General features: G+C 38.8%; 1 protein-coding gene across 2 annotated transcripts in view; it reads right to left on the bottom strand.

The window, feature by feature from the left end:
- Positions 1-4,835: 4,835 nt before the first annotated feature.
- The window catches only part of LOC139689860 (uncharacterized), a 119,259-nt gene continuing 105,231 nt past the window's right edge, over positions 4,836-18,863 (bottom strand). The window contains exons 6-8 of one of the 2 annotated variants that reach the window (XM_071586956.1): positions 15,283-15,468; positions 13,695-13,883; positions 4,836-6,732 (exon numbers count right to left, since the gene is read on the bottom strand). In XM_071586956.1, the coding sequence (XP_071443057.1) occupies positions 6,692-6,732; positions 13,695-13,883; positions 15,283-15,468 (416 nt within the window). In that variant the 3' untranslated portion in view covers positions 4,836-6,691. The remainder of the gene's footprint in view (positions 6,733-13,694; positions 13,884-15,282; positions 15,469-18,863) is intronic. The other variant, XM_071586957.1, reaches the window with a different exon arrangement.

Here is an 18,863-nt window from a genome sequence, read left to right as displayed (position 1 = left end):
TAAAATATTTGCCTTGAATTCCAACAAAGAAAGCTTCTAATGAGTATAATACAACACAAAGTTCAGGTAGAAAATCAACCAAGGTTGAGCCAATGGATAACAAGGGAAAGATTTCAACAGTCTGGCATGATAAGAATCTATTGACCTCCAGGAACGTGATAACAAAGAAGCAACTGATCCCTCCTGCCCCATACGTTGCGCATCCCACTTTCCAAAACCAAGAGTTTTTCTTTCCATTCCATTATTCCAAAACGAGAGTGAAGTGATTTCAAATCCCCCAAATAATTCTGCCATTTCCAACCCTGCGATAGCAAATTCAACAATTGCAAACAATTACAATTTTCGGCTTCAAGCAGTTCAGTGTTGAATAGCAGCGATCATAATTCCCTGAAACCGGATAATGTGTTTAACATTGGTCTTGATGGCTCCCAAGTTGTTAGGCATAAAATGCATTCTGAAATTTAAGAATAGAGTTAAAGAGTGTCTGGCTTGGTGAATCCATGCTCCAAATTCACCAGAATTTTTAGGGATCCCAAGAGAGGCAGGATCAAACACATGTGTGCACACAGTGACTCTTCTGAAAGTGTTATACAGTCATATCTAATGAATTAACTTCAATTAAAGAAAGTGGGGTTGAATGGAGTGCATTCCACTATCGTGATTGCAGTAAATTTCAAACTGAAAAATGAGCTCCATAAAAAGAGTACTTGACCCAGTGATGTATCACTGCAGACACTTCTTCCACAGGAAGCATGGCCCCAACTCCATATCTGGCACGGCAGGCGACTATAGTAGTTTTGCAGATTTTGTATCCAAAAATAGCTCCTCACAATCTCCTAAACAGCTGGTTATCACATGAATATTAATTCCCAATATGCCCTCGATGGTCAGCAATCATCACCAAATGACCTCAAAGCCCTACATCTAAATAAATCACTGGAGTTCCCTGCAGAGGTGAGTGTCAAGTGCAACTGTCGACGATAAATGCCCAATTGCATAATTATAACATATCTATACTCACCACCAGAATATTCAAAGTTACAAAAATTAAACATTAGACTTGGAAGCGGAACCGGTTGAACTGGATGAATCAGTTTTATGCATAAGTGGACATTGGTGCAGAGAGGAAGACATTTTTTCCCCTCGAATTACTACTTATATGTTAGCTGATTATTATTGTCACTATTTTTAAAATGGATGATCTTGTACATATATACATGCGTACATGTATACCTAAGTCAAAACTAGAAGCCAGATTAAAATTTCCTACATATATTGCCACAGAAAAAGTATTTAGATTTTGACGACTATATTGTTGACAACAACAGGGGCAAATACTTATGTAATGTTTGTAGAGATCCCAAAGAGGAAATATAGACAATATTTTTTAAATTTTTAATCAGTTATTAAAATTCATCATAAAAAGAACAAAAACTCAATTATTTTTGGTGATCTTAACATTAAAACGTTAATACATAGTGGCATTTCGTCCACACTGAACCACCTATTAGAATTTTTGGATCAATATCTTTGATAAATTCCTACACGGCAAGCAAAAACAATGGCAACCAATGTTCATCGTTTAATTACTAATGAAAAATAGGCTGACAAAGTTGATGTTACTATAATTGATCTAAATCTATCAGGCCACTGTGCTCAACTGTTGGTAGGAACTGCTCAAACTATGGGAACCCTAAAGGTTTATTTCACAAGGAAGAAATATTCAAAATGTCTGTGATATACCATCTAATGTGTCTTGGGTTGATCTTTATACATCACTCATAACCTGGCATGCGTGCATGAAGAGTACAAATTCTTGCTTGAAAATACGAAACTTGTATTTGAGAGCTGTTTTCAAATAAATTTACAGTCCCAAAAAAGGCTAGTAGAACATTTTGGGTAACAAATTAAGTTAACACAGCCGGCCAAAAACTCAACGTTTGATAGCATGAGGAGATTGAGTGATGCTCCCATTCATGATGTTGACTGGAAGAAGGTCAAGAACGAGTATGCTACCCTTATACAAAATCGAAAAAAGCAAGTCATAATTATTTTCTTACAAATACTAGTTCCTTTAAAAGCCCCAAAATTTCAGAGTTTAATAGGACGCCTCGATAGCTTAAGTGGCTAAAGCACTCGACCGGATATTGAGAGATCTGGGTTCGAATCACAGTCAAGGCGAATGATTTTTACACTGAAATTGCTGCATTGAACTTAAAACAGGCTTGGCCCAATGTGAACCATGTTGATGCAAAGATCATCTGCCCACCTCTATTTCTATTTTTCCAGTCACATTAAAGGAATTACTGACTGTTTCACACACTCTCAAAAATAAGAAATCTCCAATGATTGACAATATTCCAGTCATGGTTATTTAAAAATGTTTATGCTTATGGCATGGTTGTGGAAACAACAGGATGGGCATAGATTGGAGACTTTAAACATGGGTGTGGAGAATGATGGAGAAAGTGAAGTGGACAAAAAGGAAAACAAAGTTCTAGGCTTGGAGAGGGAGGAGAGAGGATTGTTGGGGAAGTCAAAAGGAGGCAGTAATCATGGATGCAAAGAATTGCGATTGACAATGGGATGTTGAAGACTGTGATAGAGTGGAGAATGTTAGACCAGTGAGGAAGGGATATGCAAAAAATAAACGCATTCAATGCTATAAAAGGAGGAAGAAAATATGCACAGTGATAGAAAGATTTATTGTTGTGTCAGGCATCAGGTTGTGTTTTATTTTGAATGGAATGCAAATGTATAAGTACTTTGTTCAGGCTACGTCCATAAAAAAGCTTACCAGAACTGGCAGAATACCTAAATAAGATATAGACATCCTCTGAGAACCTTCACATAAGTAACTGAAATGCTCGGTGGGGTAACATTAGGGATGTAGGGTGGCTGAGGTAGAAATCTTGAAAGAAATAAATCAATTTTTATCAAATAACTCTTAATTCTTCCAGCATTTTTCACAGCACAAGAGTAATTATTTTATTATAATTTAACAACCAAAATATTTTTAATTATCTTATTTTATTTATAATATTTCCTTTGCATTGTGGGGAAGGATGTACTGGTAATGTACTAGTAAACCAGAAGGTCCTTGTAATGGTGAGGGAGAAGAGGGGATTGTTGGGAGAGATCCTAAGGTGAGACAAAAATGGATGAAGAGACTGTATTGATAGGCAGGGGGATGTTGAAGACTGATATAAAGGGGAGAATATATCCAGAACCTACCCGAACCGATGGAATACCAATTATAATAATTTAAAATTTTTAGAATGAACCCCCATTTATTCAAGAACAAGGACCAATGGTGGAATTACTTCCATCTTTCCATGGACTGGGAGTGATTCTGCATTAAAAATTTTACAGCAACAAACCCAGACGTTAACACAAATCCCACCTTGTAATGATAGTCAGTCAAATACTAGGCATATTCAAAAAGTAAGGGCTGTTGGGTCATTAAAAAAATTTATCCATTAGAAAACATTTTAATGGACAACTTTAGTTTCCGACAGATGTACTTCATAAAAAGAGATATTTCAGGCATGACATGGAGGAATATCATAATTAATTAAAAATTGGCAATTAAAAAATTTTAATTAGATCTACTTCACTTCTCTACATAGTTGCCATTCACTTCAAGCAATTTTCATAATTCTGCACCAGCTTCTTTAATCCCTTGCAATAGAAGAGTACACAGTCTAGGAATTGAACCAGTCGACAAAGGCAGTCTTGTGTTACTTTTCATCCTCAAACATGGTCCGAGCCACTGTTTTTAAACACAATAGGAGGAAATAATGATTAGGTGCAAGGTTAGGAGTGGTGAAAGCGGTCTATAAACATTTTTCCACTCAACATTGCTTGCTCTTTAATGTCGCGTGCATTTTTGGGACCCTTTCAAGCAATTGGTGATACCCAAGCTTTTTTCCACAGCAAATGTAAAGAGTGGTGCGTCCAACACGAGGACATTTATCAGCCAGGGCACAAATCATCAAACATTGATCAGATCGCAGTCCTACGCCCACTTGCCGAATGATTTCATCCATCTAGATACCGGGCCGGCCACCAGCTCCGCACTTCGTTGCGCACATTTGCATATGCACTTTCATTTTAGATGTCTCAGCACCATTGTCCTAACCTTCCTTTCACTTATTACTGCAGGAGCACTAGCTAGGCTTAACTCCTGATGAATTTCAAGTGCCGATGATCCCTTTGCACACAAATATTGAACCACAGCACGCACTTTGCAACTGATAGGAGCGACAATTTTTGGGTCACAAGTAAACCACTACTGAATGAAAACAAATGAACTCAATGGCTTGGAAAACAATCATTAGATGATGCTGCATGCGAACAATTAAGCTCTGACCCACCATTACTCAAATATAAGGAAACAGCCCATACTTTTAAAATGGCCCTCATAATTAATCTCTTTCCCTGGAGGATATATCGTTTCTTTTAACTTCTGTTCAACCCTTCTTTCAGTTTTAAGCATTAATTGAGATATTTCAATATTCCATAGTGGTGGCTGATGGTATCTAGCATCCATGAGTAATTGCCCTCAAAATCAACTTCTAAGACCTTCAAAGATACACATGATTGACATTATTCTGCAATGGACTGACAAGATCGCAAACACTGGCAGCAGAATAAAATTATAATAACTCTTCAATAGCTGCACAAATAACTCTCTAATACTAGTCTCCTGACTAGTATCTTCCATATTCCTGAATTCTGACCTCCACCTGAAAATAGATTTTTGACGGTAGCTGGGCAAGCTCACTGCAATCATTGCATGTATTTTCAAATGAAACCCCTCCCTTTCCCTCCTTCATTTCCCCCTACAGCAAGCACTAGACATACCACACCTTCCCCTGTCTCTCCATCCCTCTATGCCCTGCCCAAAGCATTTGTCCGGGATTTTAATTTTCCCAAAAGGTAGATCGAATTGGGCACCTTGTACAAAGTGGAATAATAAACCTGAAAAAAACATTTACTAATTAATTCTTTAACAGTTTATTATGGATACATAGAGACATAAGCTTTAAGATCCATAAGTTTAGTAAAAAATTAAATTATTCCAGAAATTTGTGCATACATGAAATGTTTTGTACATTAATGTACATCAACACCATTGTGCAAACAAATTGATGATTCAAGTTTAAATACGTCATAAAACATAATTACCACAGTAATTGAAAGAATAAAGAAACATTAGGCTGAGTGAAATACATGCCATGAGACATAAAGGAGAACTTAGGAGACAAATGATAATAATTAATCATGAACTCCAATAAACTCTCAATAACCAAATCACATTTTATGAATATCATTGAAATAAACAAATTCCATTTAAAAGATAGCCCTTTACATGACTAAGTATATAAATGGCTTTCTCTCTCTCTCTCTCTCTCTTTTTCTCTCTCTCATACACATACTCCATTTCTCTATACTGCATCACAACTATGACTGTACAATAAAATAAGCTCTGACATCAAGATACATATCACTTTCATACATTTACACAATCAGTCCATAAAAATATAATCAGTCATCATTGCAAAAGAAAAATATATGCCCTTATAAAAGTGTCTGTGTTTACATATTAAAGCTTTGAGTGTTCCATGTTTCACAGAATTATTCAAGAATCTTCACAGGGCATTTACACATATTTTATGAATTAATTTCCACTACGTTAACAAATTACATACATTATTATTCAAATCGAGTAGCTCACATCCATCAAACTACTTTCTTCAACCTTTAAGGCCTTCAATAACAATTTCGAAAATAGTGACCAGATGTGACAGCAAATTACTCAGATGATCAGGAAGAGTATAAATATCAGAAATACACGGAGGGAGAAATCCATTTGGTAAAATTTGACAGAAATGAACTTTCTCCACTGTATCAATTTTTCTTCCTGGCTGAAAACATTTACAAAGAGAGGCACTGGTAGATATAAAATTTCTTTCATAAACATGATCCTTCACTCATCAAACCAAAGTCAGCAGTTTATCTTAATTGAAAATCATCGACATTCAAAAACAATAGATTTTTAAACAATATCAATGTATCTAGAATATAAAACTGAATCTTTAACATGACTATGATTCATGGGCATGAATTCAGCTTAAAACCAAACACCAACTGATTCAATTTATGCTTAATCAATGAAAAAATAAATCAATAAAAGCTGATCCTTCATGATGAGAGAAATTGATGACTCACTTGCCCATTTCTCGACAAAGCACAAAAAAAAACGAACACACACTAAATAGGGTTTCTTTTTTAAAATGATAGAAAAAAGGAACAAATGAAGAGCTACTAGAATATCCTCCATTCCATTGCATCACTGGCAGCAAATGGAGCACGAGGAATTTTACACATTTTTAATACTTTTCATGCTTGAGGAAAGCTCAAAGAGATCAACCATATAAAGAGTCACTCAAACAAAACTTCTCTCAGCAGAGCTGATAAGCATGGAGAAAATGAAACAGAGAAGCCTTACAGGAACTGTCGTCTGGAGATTTGATTTCGGTCTTCATTTCTCCTCTTCCGGGTTGAGCCGCAGAGTGCAAGGAGGAGGAGGGGGGAGGGTGCACTGCCACTCAGTGCCAAGCATGCGCCCTGCAATGCACCCACCCACCCTTCTTCTGCAGCCACGCCACCATCCAAAAATCCCACATTATTGCAGCCGAGGGCACACGTCAATAACCTTCTCCTCTTCTGAAAACAAAAAGGGAGCGCAGAGAGAGTGAGTGGAGCATACAGATGATGCACTCCCGAGGACAACCCCAAATGGTTACGGGGCCAACTCATTACCACCTGCTCCCAGGAGACGAGCATCCCTCAAATCGGCCAACAAGAGTTACCAGACAGACATGAGCCCCACCAGATGTCTCCAGATATATGAACAAATAACTTCCGCTTTTTGCCAGAATTGAAAGCTAATGCCAACTTCAGGTTTAGTATCAAAATAAAGTGACTTATCCTGGGATTATAATCCAATATGCAGCAGGCAAAAATAACATTATATGATGCCATGTTAAATTTTTTGTCAGCAAGAGCATTTGACGTGAGTATTTACTTCACATTGCATCAATAGTCTGGTTCAACAGCACAACACAAAGCGAAAGAAAATGTTCAATTAATTTTTTAAAAGACTAAATTATTATTTTATATATAAATAATATATATATGTAAATAAAAATAAAAATAATATATATATAAATAAAAATAATATATATATAAATAAAAATAAAAATAATATATATATAAATAAAAATAAAAATAATATATATATAAATAAAAATAATATATATATATATTTTTTTTTTAAGGTAATCTACCGGTTAAGGTAGGTTTTTTTTGATGGACGCAACTACCAAACAAATATTTTGTGACTACTAACAAAACACAACCCTAAATTCTACTCTACACCAGGTCCCTCTTCATCTCTGAGTACTTTCTTCCTCCCTTCATCCCATCCAACATCCCTATCCTGTTCCTTCCCTTTCCTCTTTTGCCCAACATTCTACCCTCTATCACAGTCTTCAACATCCCACTGCCGGTCAACACCCCCTTCATCCACTTTTCCTGCCTCCATAGGATTGCTCCCAACAAACCCCTCTCTTCGCCCACCATACCAAGTACTTCCTCATTTGTTTTCTTCTCTGTCCATTTCACCTTTTCCATTCTTCTCCACACCCACATTTCAAAAGCCTCCAGTCTACGTCTATCCTCCTGCTTCAATGACCACATTTTGGCGCCGTACATAGCTACGCTCCATATCAAAGTTTTTACGAGTCTTTTCTTAACATCCTTACTCAAAGTCCCCGTCATCAACTCCCTCCTCCTCGTGAAAGCCTCTTTGCCTAGCGCAATTCTTCTCCTTACGTCCCTACTACTTTGACCGTGTTGGTCCAAAACACTACCGAGATACGTAAACTGTTCTACCTGCTCTAGTTTTTGCCCTCTTACTTTAATGTTAAGATTAGCCTTTTTCTTTCTAGAAAATCGCATAACCTTTGTTTTATTAATGTTGATTCTCATCCCATACCTGTCGCACTGAATTTCCAATTCACTAAGCAATGCTTGCAGCCCCTTGGCTGACTGACAAACTAAAGCTTGGTCATCAGCAAACCTAACTGATTTTACGAATCCCCCGCCCACTTTCATTCCTACCTCGAGTTCTTCCCATGCCTCTTTGATCATTTCCTCTGCATACAGGTTGAACAGCAACGGTGATAATGGGCAACCCTGCCTTACACCCCTTCCTAACACTGCCCATCCTGACTCCGCGTTTCCCACCCGCACCTGAGCAGTCTGAGATATGTACAGGTTGTGGATTAGCCTCCTTTCCCTCCAATCTATTCCTATTTTCTGCAATATACTCATTAGTTTTTCCCAATTCACTCTATCAAACGCTTTTTCGAAATCTACGAAACAGGCAAATACCTCCTGGTTGTGTTCTATATTCCTCTCGATTAATAATCTCATTACTGCAATGGCATCACGCGTACCTCTCCCCTTCCTAAACCCAAACTGATCATCCCCTAAGTAATCATTTGCCCTACTCTCTATCCGTTTGTTTATGATCCTGAGAACAACTTTAGCTGCGTGGGATATCAAAGTAATTGTCCTATAGTCCTCACATGACGTGGCCTTTACCTTTTTCGGAATCGGAACTAAAACTGCTCTCACAAAGTCTTCCGGCCAGATTCCCTCCTCATAAATGCTACGGATCAGCCCATATAGCCTCTTCCTCCCACATTTTCCTAAGCATTTTAAAAGTTCCACGGGAATGTTATCTACCCCCACGGCCTTATTGAGTTTCATCTCCCTTAATGCCCTTTCTATCTCATTGTCTAGTATGCCTGGACCTAAGCTGTCTTCCTCTACGTCATTTTCTTTTTCAATGTGTAACTGTGTTGGTCTGAGTTCTTTACTATACAGTTCTTCTATATACTCCTTCCATCTCTCTTGGATCTTTCCTGCGTCAACTATTACCTTACCCGCTTTATCTCTAACTATTAGCATAGCTCTTCCTTTCTTACTTCCCGATAACGATTTAACTTTGCTGTACAGCGCACCTATTTCGCCCTTCCTCTGGAGACTTTCCATCTCCTCGCACTGCATCTTCCACCATGCGTCTTTTGCCTTATTTGTTGCCCGCCTCAATTTATTGTTCAATTCTTTGTACTTCATTTTGCCTAATTCTGTATTTATATTCTTCCATTTTCGCCGCTCATCCATCTTTGTAATCATCTCATCCGTGATCCATGGTTTCCTAGTCCTTTTAGCGTTAACGGTTCCAATAGTGTCTTTTGCGGCTTTAGACAACCCTTTTTTGATCATTTCCCATTTTTCTTCGATAGTAATAAGCCCTTTACCATCCTCCATTATTTTCTCTACCGCCTGTTTGTATTCCTTCCTTTTCAACCCATTTAATGCTTCTACATTCCATTTTCTAACTCGCCGCCCCTGCCTTATCTTTTTGAAACGTACGCTACATTTCATAACAACTAAATTGTGGTCTGAGTCCGCATCCGCTCCCGGAAAGCTGTGGGAATTTATCACACTATTCCTAAACCTGTGTCTTACCAGGATATAATCTAGCTGATATCTTCCTGAGTCACCTGGCATTTTCCATGTATACCTGCGTCTTTTGTGGTGTCTAAACCAAGTGTTGGTGATGACTAACCCCTGTCTCCTGCAGAACTCAACTGCTTTCTCCCCGCGGTCATTCCTCGTGCCTAAACCGTAGTCGCCCACCTCATCACCATCTCTTCCTTCGCCTACCGTCGCATTCATGTCCCCCATCACTATCAAATGTTTCCCTGCTGGAACACACGTGATCATGTCCTCTAACTGATCGTATATCCTATCGACCTCTTCTTCCTTATGGTTGCTCGGTGGCATGTATACCTGAATAATAACTAAGTTCGTCGGTTCTGCTTTTATCTCCACTAGTAGTATTCTATCCGTTACCTGCTCTATGTTGACTATGCTTCTTCCTACCTCTTCATTTAATACTATGGCAACCCCTCGTTGGCTCTCGTCCCCACCGCTGTATATTATTCTATACTTATCACTCCAGTAATCCCCGCTATCTTTCCATCTCACCTCGCATAGACCTAAAATATCTATATTTCCCCTTTCCATCTCTCGCTTAACATTCTCCAATTTCCCTGTCCTCATCATTGTCCTAACATTCCACGTTCCTATTCTAACTAATTTTGTCTTTTTCTCCTGCGTCTTCTGTCCTGCTGCTGCTGGTTTTCCCTTGCAAGGGTTTCGTGGGATGACGACCGCGGAAGCCTTGCCTCCCCCGCTGCCGGGCACGACACACGGCCGATTGGGCCGAGCCCCGTGGTTGCCAGGACTCAAAATATCTCTATTGTCCATCATATTTTTCTAGGGAATGATAATTGAGGTGGTTTCCCGTTGCCTTCCTCAATAGTGTTTTTAACGTGACACCATCACTTACTGGCCGCCCCACTGGGGTCAGACGCCATTGCAGCCGCCTCACTGAGGAACAGACGCTGCGTGGACTACCTTTCGTCTGGCTCCTAACCTTCGACCTATCTGGCATGGGTGACCCTACCAGGAGCAATAATTATTACTCCCGCCAGTACAGCTCTAGGGGTCATCGGAACGCACAAGCCCTTCCACCACGTCAAGGTTGTAGTCCGGGGAGGGAATAATATATATATAAATAAAAATAATATATATATATATAAATAAAAATAAAAATAATATATATATATATATAAATAAAAATAATATATATATATATATATATATATATATATATATATATATATTGCAGGGGCGTGGTGCATCTTGTTGGAGTCCTTGCCACAGGGTGGGATGGTAAATAAGGAATATTAGATGCAAGTTATGTGCAATTTGCACAAAGCAATCCGCCACAAAAACCAGGAATTGTGGAAGAATAAAAATTGGCTTTTGCCCTTGACAACACACCTGCTCACACATTGTTACTTGAGTGCGAATTTTTGGCCAAAAACAAGACATTAATGATGCCGCAGCCACCGTATTCTCCAGATCTGGTCCCCAGTGACTTTTTCATTTTCCGGAAACTGAAGAGGCCCATGAAAAAATGGCGATATGCTATAATTGACGAGATAAAGACAGCATCAAAGGAGGAGCTGAATGAGATCACAAACAATGAATTTTTGAAGTGCTTTGAGGATTGGAAAAATTGTTGGCACAAGTGTATTATATCTGATGGGGATTACTTTGAAGGGGACAAAATAGATATTCATGATTAAATAAACAATTTTTGACCGAACACACAAGTCCCAATAATTTTTGGACAGACCCAGTGCATGAGTGACCATTTTAGAATGCGATTCTTTTTAATTCAGTGCTTAGAGATACAAAGTGCTGGAAAATGGTAAGTTAAATTGGTTACATATGGGGTTCCATATGCAAGAAGATACCCAAAAATAACCGGAATTGTTTTCTTTTGTACTTAATTTTTTAACGAGAAATCAAATCACTCTCAAAATACTCTTCATTACACTAAATTCATTTGTCTAATCTGTGATTTCATTCCCGAAAATGTTTTTCAAACTCATCTGTTTTGATGCCCAACAGCTCCTGCCTCAAGTTTTTTCTTTACCCCTTCCATATCACCAAAATGTTGTCCTTTCATGCCCCTCTTCATTCGTGGAATCAAGAAGAAATCGTATGGAGCGAGGTCAGGTGTATAAGGGGCAAGGGGCGCGGGGTGTCGTGTTGCCATAGCTAAAAACTGGTGCACTGACATGGCTGCATGAGCCGGTGCATTGTCATGGTGGAAAAACCAGTCCTTCCGTCCCCAACAAATGGAACAGACTTTTGTTGCACACCGCCATGCTATCTTTTTAAAACCTCCGAAGGGAACGCCTGATTAACAGTCGGACCTGGTGGGATGAACTTAGAATACATTCACATCGAAAAAACAAATGAGCATAGTCTATGGCTTTAATTTCATTTGATGAGCTTTTTTTGAGCGAGACGACGATGAAGTTTCAACTCTCAAAAAAGTTTCATTTCAGAAAAATACTAGCCTAAGAAATCATTGGTCAGGGTCCCCTTAGCAGGAATTAGCAAAAATGAGATCACTCATTTTCTTGAAGTGGGGGCCCTGAATCAACGTCGATGGTCTTCCAGAATGCTCATCGTCTTCCACCGATTGCCGCTCCTTTTTGAACCGGTAAACCACTCATTACACTCAGCATGATTCAGAGCATCCTCATTAAACCATTTATTAACACACATGTTTCTGCGAGGGATTTGCAGAGATCCACACAGAATTCCACAGAACAGCACTGCTCCTTCAAAGAGCTCATTTTCTAAGATCAGATTTTTCGCCACACTCCCGAACATCCCTTCACATAAATGGCTGTAACTAATCAACAAAACAAGATATCAACAAAATGGTTGAAGCCGGTTATTTGGGAAGTCTTGGTCAGCTTAAATCTGGGGTCGGCTTATGTCCAAACAGATACAGCAAGTGATATTTTTTCTGGTGTCGACAGTCCTATTATTGCACTTAGAAGAGTTCCCCAGGTATAAATCTTGCAGAGAGTGCAAGTTAGTTTCCCGACAAAATGGGAACATTTCATCACGCCCCATGCTCACCTCAGTCTTCCCCATCCAGAGACACGCCACAGGAAGAAAAGCTTTGCTCTGCCACATTTGGCCCTCAAGGTACTGCAAATAACCTCCCAAGTGATTCCCTCACGTGACCCACGTTCAAGACCTATTTCCTAATAGTGAAATCATTAGATGGAAGAGGGTCTAAATTTAAATGTACCACATCATGTGATATAACAAAATTGCTCTCCACCGGCACCCGGCCAACCTTCATATTTATCACAGGCATGGACAATAGACTCACGGCACGACAAAAAGAAATAACTTTATGGTATTCCACACAATATTTCAATAGTAACTAGAACTGCCTAGACATCCTCACATCACCATCGAGGGCTAATCAGAGCCTCGGTGAATCCTTCACATCTGAATCCCAGGGACGGGTGGTCGGGAGGGAGGTTTGACTTGAAGGGTCCAGAAGAGGGAAAAACTGAAGCGAGAAGTTGAAAGGAGAGAGGGAGGGGTAAGGAAAATAATGTCGTAAAGGTACAGTATATGAAGTGATGAGGATTTAGAGGGAAATTATGCTTTGGAATAAACTTATCAAAATATTTTACACCTGTAAAAATTTCAAAACATATAAAAACTCTAGGCTGTTGCCTTTCTCAAATAATTCCAAAAAAAGGGCTGAAAAAGTGGAATGAGTCTCTTCAAAAAATATTCACTACCATTCTAGCGCTAAATTTCCAGCCAGTCAGGCCAACATGTCAATAATTACAATTTCAAGGAACATTTTAACAGATACAAGTTCTGTCCAAATTATTAAATCTATCTTTAGAATTAAAAATAAGTTGAAAATAGTCATTGGGTTACAAAAGTCAAACCAGTCATAGTTCAATTAAAATATTGCATGGAATACTTCAAAGATGAGCTCTTTGCATTTCCTCTTTCGAAAGCATGCCCCATGATGGGATCCCCTTATCCCGGATGACGAAGAGATACCACCCAGCGGCACACCTACGGACGGGCACAGGAGTGCCAACGGCAACAAGGAAGGCGTGAACCAAGGGCCACATGCTCACCCTTGAGGGGCAGATGGTCCACACACGGAGGCGGCTGACTGAAGCACTGGTATCCACTGCCATGGTGTGATTCAAATGCCGGCATTATTGAAGAGAGTACCATGCACTTCGACGTCTCCAGGTTGGCGCCTGAGCTGAACGTTCTTCCCTTGCCTTCATAGAAGACACATATGCCATACTCCTTCCCATCTAAAATAGACAGCAATGAGAAACATTATTATTTAGCAGAGTAGCATTGTAGCCATCATTCACGGTCACAGATGTCACCAATTATTACACGAGTTCCATGCACACAGATAAGGAGGAATTACACTGGGGCATTACACTGCAATATACAAGAGCTACAAGGTCTATCCCAAAAGTAATATGACTTATTTTCTCCCAGATAAACGGATGAATGTGCAGCAGTTTCTCCGGCTAGATTCGAGGGAGGGGAGTCTCAGGAAAGGCAGGTGACCGGTGGAAGTTGGCTCCCAGCCTTTGCAGAGTGTGGCTAGTTCATTTGCTTAACCTCTACTACATGATCTTGTTACGCTCTGTCATGAACCAGTAATCGGAACAGTGCTACGACATCAAACTTTGCATGAAACTGGGCAAAACCAGAAAAGAAACTCATGACATGCATGCTAAGACTATTTCTCATCATGAATCACTCACACCATGATGCTGTCCCAGAAAAAAAATGGTATTACACATACAGGGTTCGTCCGGAAAATAAGTGTACTGAGCTCAGGAAAAAAAATTTATTACACTTTTACATATCTTAAGCTAATATTCCTCAAAATAGGACCCTTGTGAGTCGATACACTTGTTCCAGCGGCGTTCCCATTCCTGGAACGCTCCCGCGAAGGCATCATCGGGAACCTCTCGAAGACTCATCGTCGACCTCTTCTCTGCCCTCCACGAACATCTTGTGCCACCGAAAGATCATGTTTCTGGACATGGCTGACTCCCCGTAAGCCTGGTTAATCATACCGACAGTTTCGGTAGATGATTTCCCAAGCTTTACCGCAAATTTGATGGAATAACACTGCTCCAAAAACTTCCGCATCGCGTTCCGTGACGTGGGTCGAGCGTGGAGGTTCGCGTTAACAGAGCTGACCTGGAGCGGCGCGCCCAGCCCAGGAGTCAGTACACTTATTTTCCGGACAAACCCTGTAGCTATCTCTTATTTTCTCGATTAAAAAACAATCATATATGCTGAAACAGAAATCCCATTCCTCCAGTATTTTATTGTCCAGTTTTTAGCATACTCCTCTCACTTAGGACATTTAGGAGCGCATGCACATTGATTTTTTCACTCCCAAGTTTAATGGGAGAAAGAAAATGCATGACCAGAAGTGCAACACCCCCAGGGAGTTATTTGGGAATTTTTTATAGGTATTACTTTCAATAAAATATTGAAACTCAGTGGCTTGCTATTAAAAAAGAGTATATTATCTTAAATTTCATCAACCACAAAGCCTTGGAACCAAGCTCTGAAACATTTTATGGAAATACAAATCAGTGGTTCAGCATCCTACTTTTGAATCCAAATTATAAAATAACCTGTCTCAAATTAAAAGAAACAACAAGTCTTTCCACTTACCAACATCTTCCTTCTTTTTGCAAAATTTCTTCAGGAGACGGTAAACTTTTGCTCTCCAAGCCATCATCACCATGATCATCAAGAACATGAGCATGGTACACAATGCTCCTACGATGGCATAGATGATCAAGGAATTGTCCAGTCTGGGGGGCTGGACCATTTCCTTTTCCACCACCTCCGGCACTTCTGGAGAAAGAGTCAAAATCATGAGGGGTCGGGGCAACATGGGATTGGCACCAGACGGAAGACACGGAATGACCACAATGCCTCTGCACATTCAAGGAAAAGTCTTTGGAGAGAATCTGAGCTCTCTTAAATGCTGTCAGCTCTATTTGTGGAGAATTAAAAATAATATCAGATACCATAAATGCCACTTTAATTTGCCCTTAACATATAATTTATCCTTATTTCCATCCATCCTACTAATATCAAGCTTCAAGATTTTTTTTACAAGATCTTACAATGTGAAATTCATCTCATATGTTACATCTGACTTATAGATAAACTTCTCTTTGGAAATATTGTTAAACAAAGTGAACTTTTAGGTTAGCAATTTATTATCAACAAAATGTTTAGACCACAGGGACCTTGTTTTGACTTTGATTTTTAAAATGATACACACTCACTTCATTTTCCATTGCATCAACTAAATTGTCTTATTCTCTGTATTTTAAAATAAATCATTCCACCGCTTTAAGAGTTGATATTTAAGAATAACTAATCAATCCCGCAGTTTCTTTGGAATAACTAATCACTTTAAATAATTCACACTTGGAGATTAAAATACCATTGTGACTTCTGTTAGCAGCAGCTTTCTCCAGGAATGGCCACACACGATTCCCTTCCTGCTTGGCAATCTGTGATTTTACTTTGGGTTGCAGTGATATGCTTAATACAGTTTTTACAGCTTTTTCTTTCGCATTAGTACGTTTTTAATTTAGTATATTTTTGTTTTAATACAATAAACACTGAAATTTATTTTAAAATAGTAATATTTAGCAATTTTTTGTTGTTACTTGGTTTAATATGTTTGACATTATTTACTGACTTTCTCGTTATTTTCAACATTCATTGTTTACGACCATATTTCCTCATATTATACAATCACATCAATAAGGAAGAAAAAACAACTGGATTATTTAAATTATACTTCAAAGGTTGTTCCATGCAGAGGTGCTCCCATCAAGGAGCATTGGGAGTTGCATATATATATTTTAAAAGTTGTTATATATTCTCTATTTGTTTTTCACTTAAAAATGTACAACTAAATAATGATATGACTACGAAACAGCAGTAATAGGTTGCCAGTTAATATCCTCTTGAGACAAAACCGGCTCTTGGAGGACCTCATTATATAAATAAATTCTTTCATGTTATTATGAGCTATAAGGAGTGTAATTGTAAGAGCACACATTTCTAGATGGTAGAAATGGAATCACATTTTTCAAATGAAGACTTATTGGGCAAGAGTTGGGAAGGCACCTCAAGATGCACCAAAAAGGATATTATTTTTTCAGTGAATTCCTTACGGAGAATTTTGAATTTGGTTCTGGAATAACTGCAATATTTCATTGTATAAGACATTATTCTACTAGCAGAAGAGTAACATTTGACAAATATATATCAACATCTATGAGTTTTAATCTACTAGAGTTGTAGAAAATATGGAATTAATGAACAGCTGGTGAATAATATAATAAATTATTAAGACAAGGCTTATAGGGTTGAGACCTTAAGTGACCAGTTTGCAATTAATTAAGGCATAAAAAAGGCAGCCTAATATCGCAAGTCACGAGCATCACAATGGCAGTTGACCCTTTCATGAATTACCGCGTGAGAGATGGATTCAAAGGCAAGGAAAGCGCAAGGAGAGGATATGTTTATTTTCTCTATCTTCTCTGAGTCAGCGATGCAACAGTGCTAGACAGTGACCTTGAAAATCGGCAAGGGGCACCGGATGGCTTTACGGATGTAATGGCAAGGAGGGAACAGAGAGGAAATTTGACCAAAATGAAAGCAGTGGCACATGGTACAAAAATTGGGAAGAATGAATGCAATGTGAGAGTAATTGGAGATACATTTGAATAAAAGGACAATTTTTCACAGCCTGGAAGAATGTCTGTGAGATACATGGGAATAGATTAAGAGAACACAAGCCATTAAACAAGCCTGGAAGAAAGATTGTTGATAGTGTAATGCCTACCTAAGGGAGCAACAAACACAGTCTAAATAAAGGCACAGTCCTCCACATATTTTATCTGCATGTACACGGTACCCCGCAAGCTGCCACAAGGGTTTGGGGGGTACTGCCATTAGCCATTTCTTCAAGTCTGGAAATAAGAAATAGTCACTGGGGGTCAAATCTGGTGAATACGGTGGATATTCTAATAATTGGAACTTCAATTCCATAATTTTGGCCATTGCGACTGCACAGGTGTGCACCCGTGCATTGTCTTGATGAAAGAGAATCTGTTTCTTTTTCAGATGAGGATGCTTTTCTCCTTGATTTCTTTGCTCAGCCATTCCAATAATGATGCACAAGACTCTTCTGTTATCGTTGGTCCCTTTTTCAAGTATTCAATGCAGATGATTCCGCAAGCAAGACCGTGGCCATGACCTTACTGGCTGACTTGGCCGTCTCCGCCTTCTTTGAAGCCCGATTGCCTTCAAAAATCCAAAGTTTTGACTGTTGCTTTGTCTCCGAGTGTATCCATGTTACATCAAAAGTTATATCGACGCAGAAACTCATCAGGATTGAGATGGAAAAGCACCAAAACAACCTCAGAGTCGACCAAACGATTGCATTTATTCTCTGCTGTGAGTAAACGCAGCACCCATCTTGCCGAGATTTTTTGTGCAAAATTGAAGCTACTGTACCTTGTGATAGGCCTTTTGCTTCTAATATTTCACGCACTTTGAGTCGTCGATCACTCAAAATCATATTATGGATTTTGTTAATCATTTCGGGGTAGACACTTCCACAGGGTGTCCAGATCTGCATTCATTTTTTGTGGATGTGCGACCACGTTTAAACTCATTCACCCAATTGTAAACAGTTGCAAACACAAGAGCGTATGAGCCATGAACTTTGTCCAACTCAGCTTTGATTTCTTTCAACGTCAACCCTTTCAAATACAATTGTTTAATCATTGCTAGAAACTCATTTTTATCCATTTTTATATACAAATTAAAAAGTTGTTTACTTCAATCGATGACAACAATGAAACTATATGATGGATACAGCTGAAGCTTTAACAGCTGACTAGTTAGGAGTGTCATTTAATGGAAAAAAATTATTTTCGATACTATGAGCGCCATCTCTTGGATTTTCTAAGGATTTATTGTACCACCCTAGTAGATATAAAAAAATTGTGCATTAAAGAAAAACAAAATCCCATAATGTCTGAGGTGCTGATGGCAAGACACAAATAGAAGAGAATACATTGAGAAGTGATGCATTGGAACATTAAGGCCCATACTGCTTAAAAGAGACCTGATTAATGATGAAAACTTACTAGAAGAAGGCTAACAGGGCCCTAAAATACTGAGATTTGAATTTGACAGAGCCATGAAAGAACTGA

This window comes from Hetaerina americana, unplaced genomic scaffold, assembly GCF_022747635.1.
Source record: "Hetaerina americana unplaced genomic scaffold, ioHetAmer1.1.p SCAF_28, whole genome shotgun sequence".
NCBI classification, from domain to species: Eukaryota; Metazoa; Arthropoda; class Insecta; order Odonata; family Calopterygidae; genus Hetaerina; species Hetaerina americana.
The sequence above is the reverse complement of the archived record's forward strand: the minus strand, read 5'-3'. Positions and strand labels throughout refer to the sequence as shown.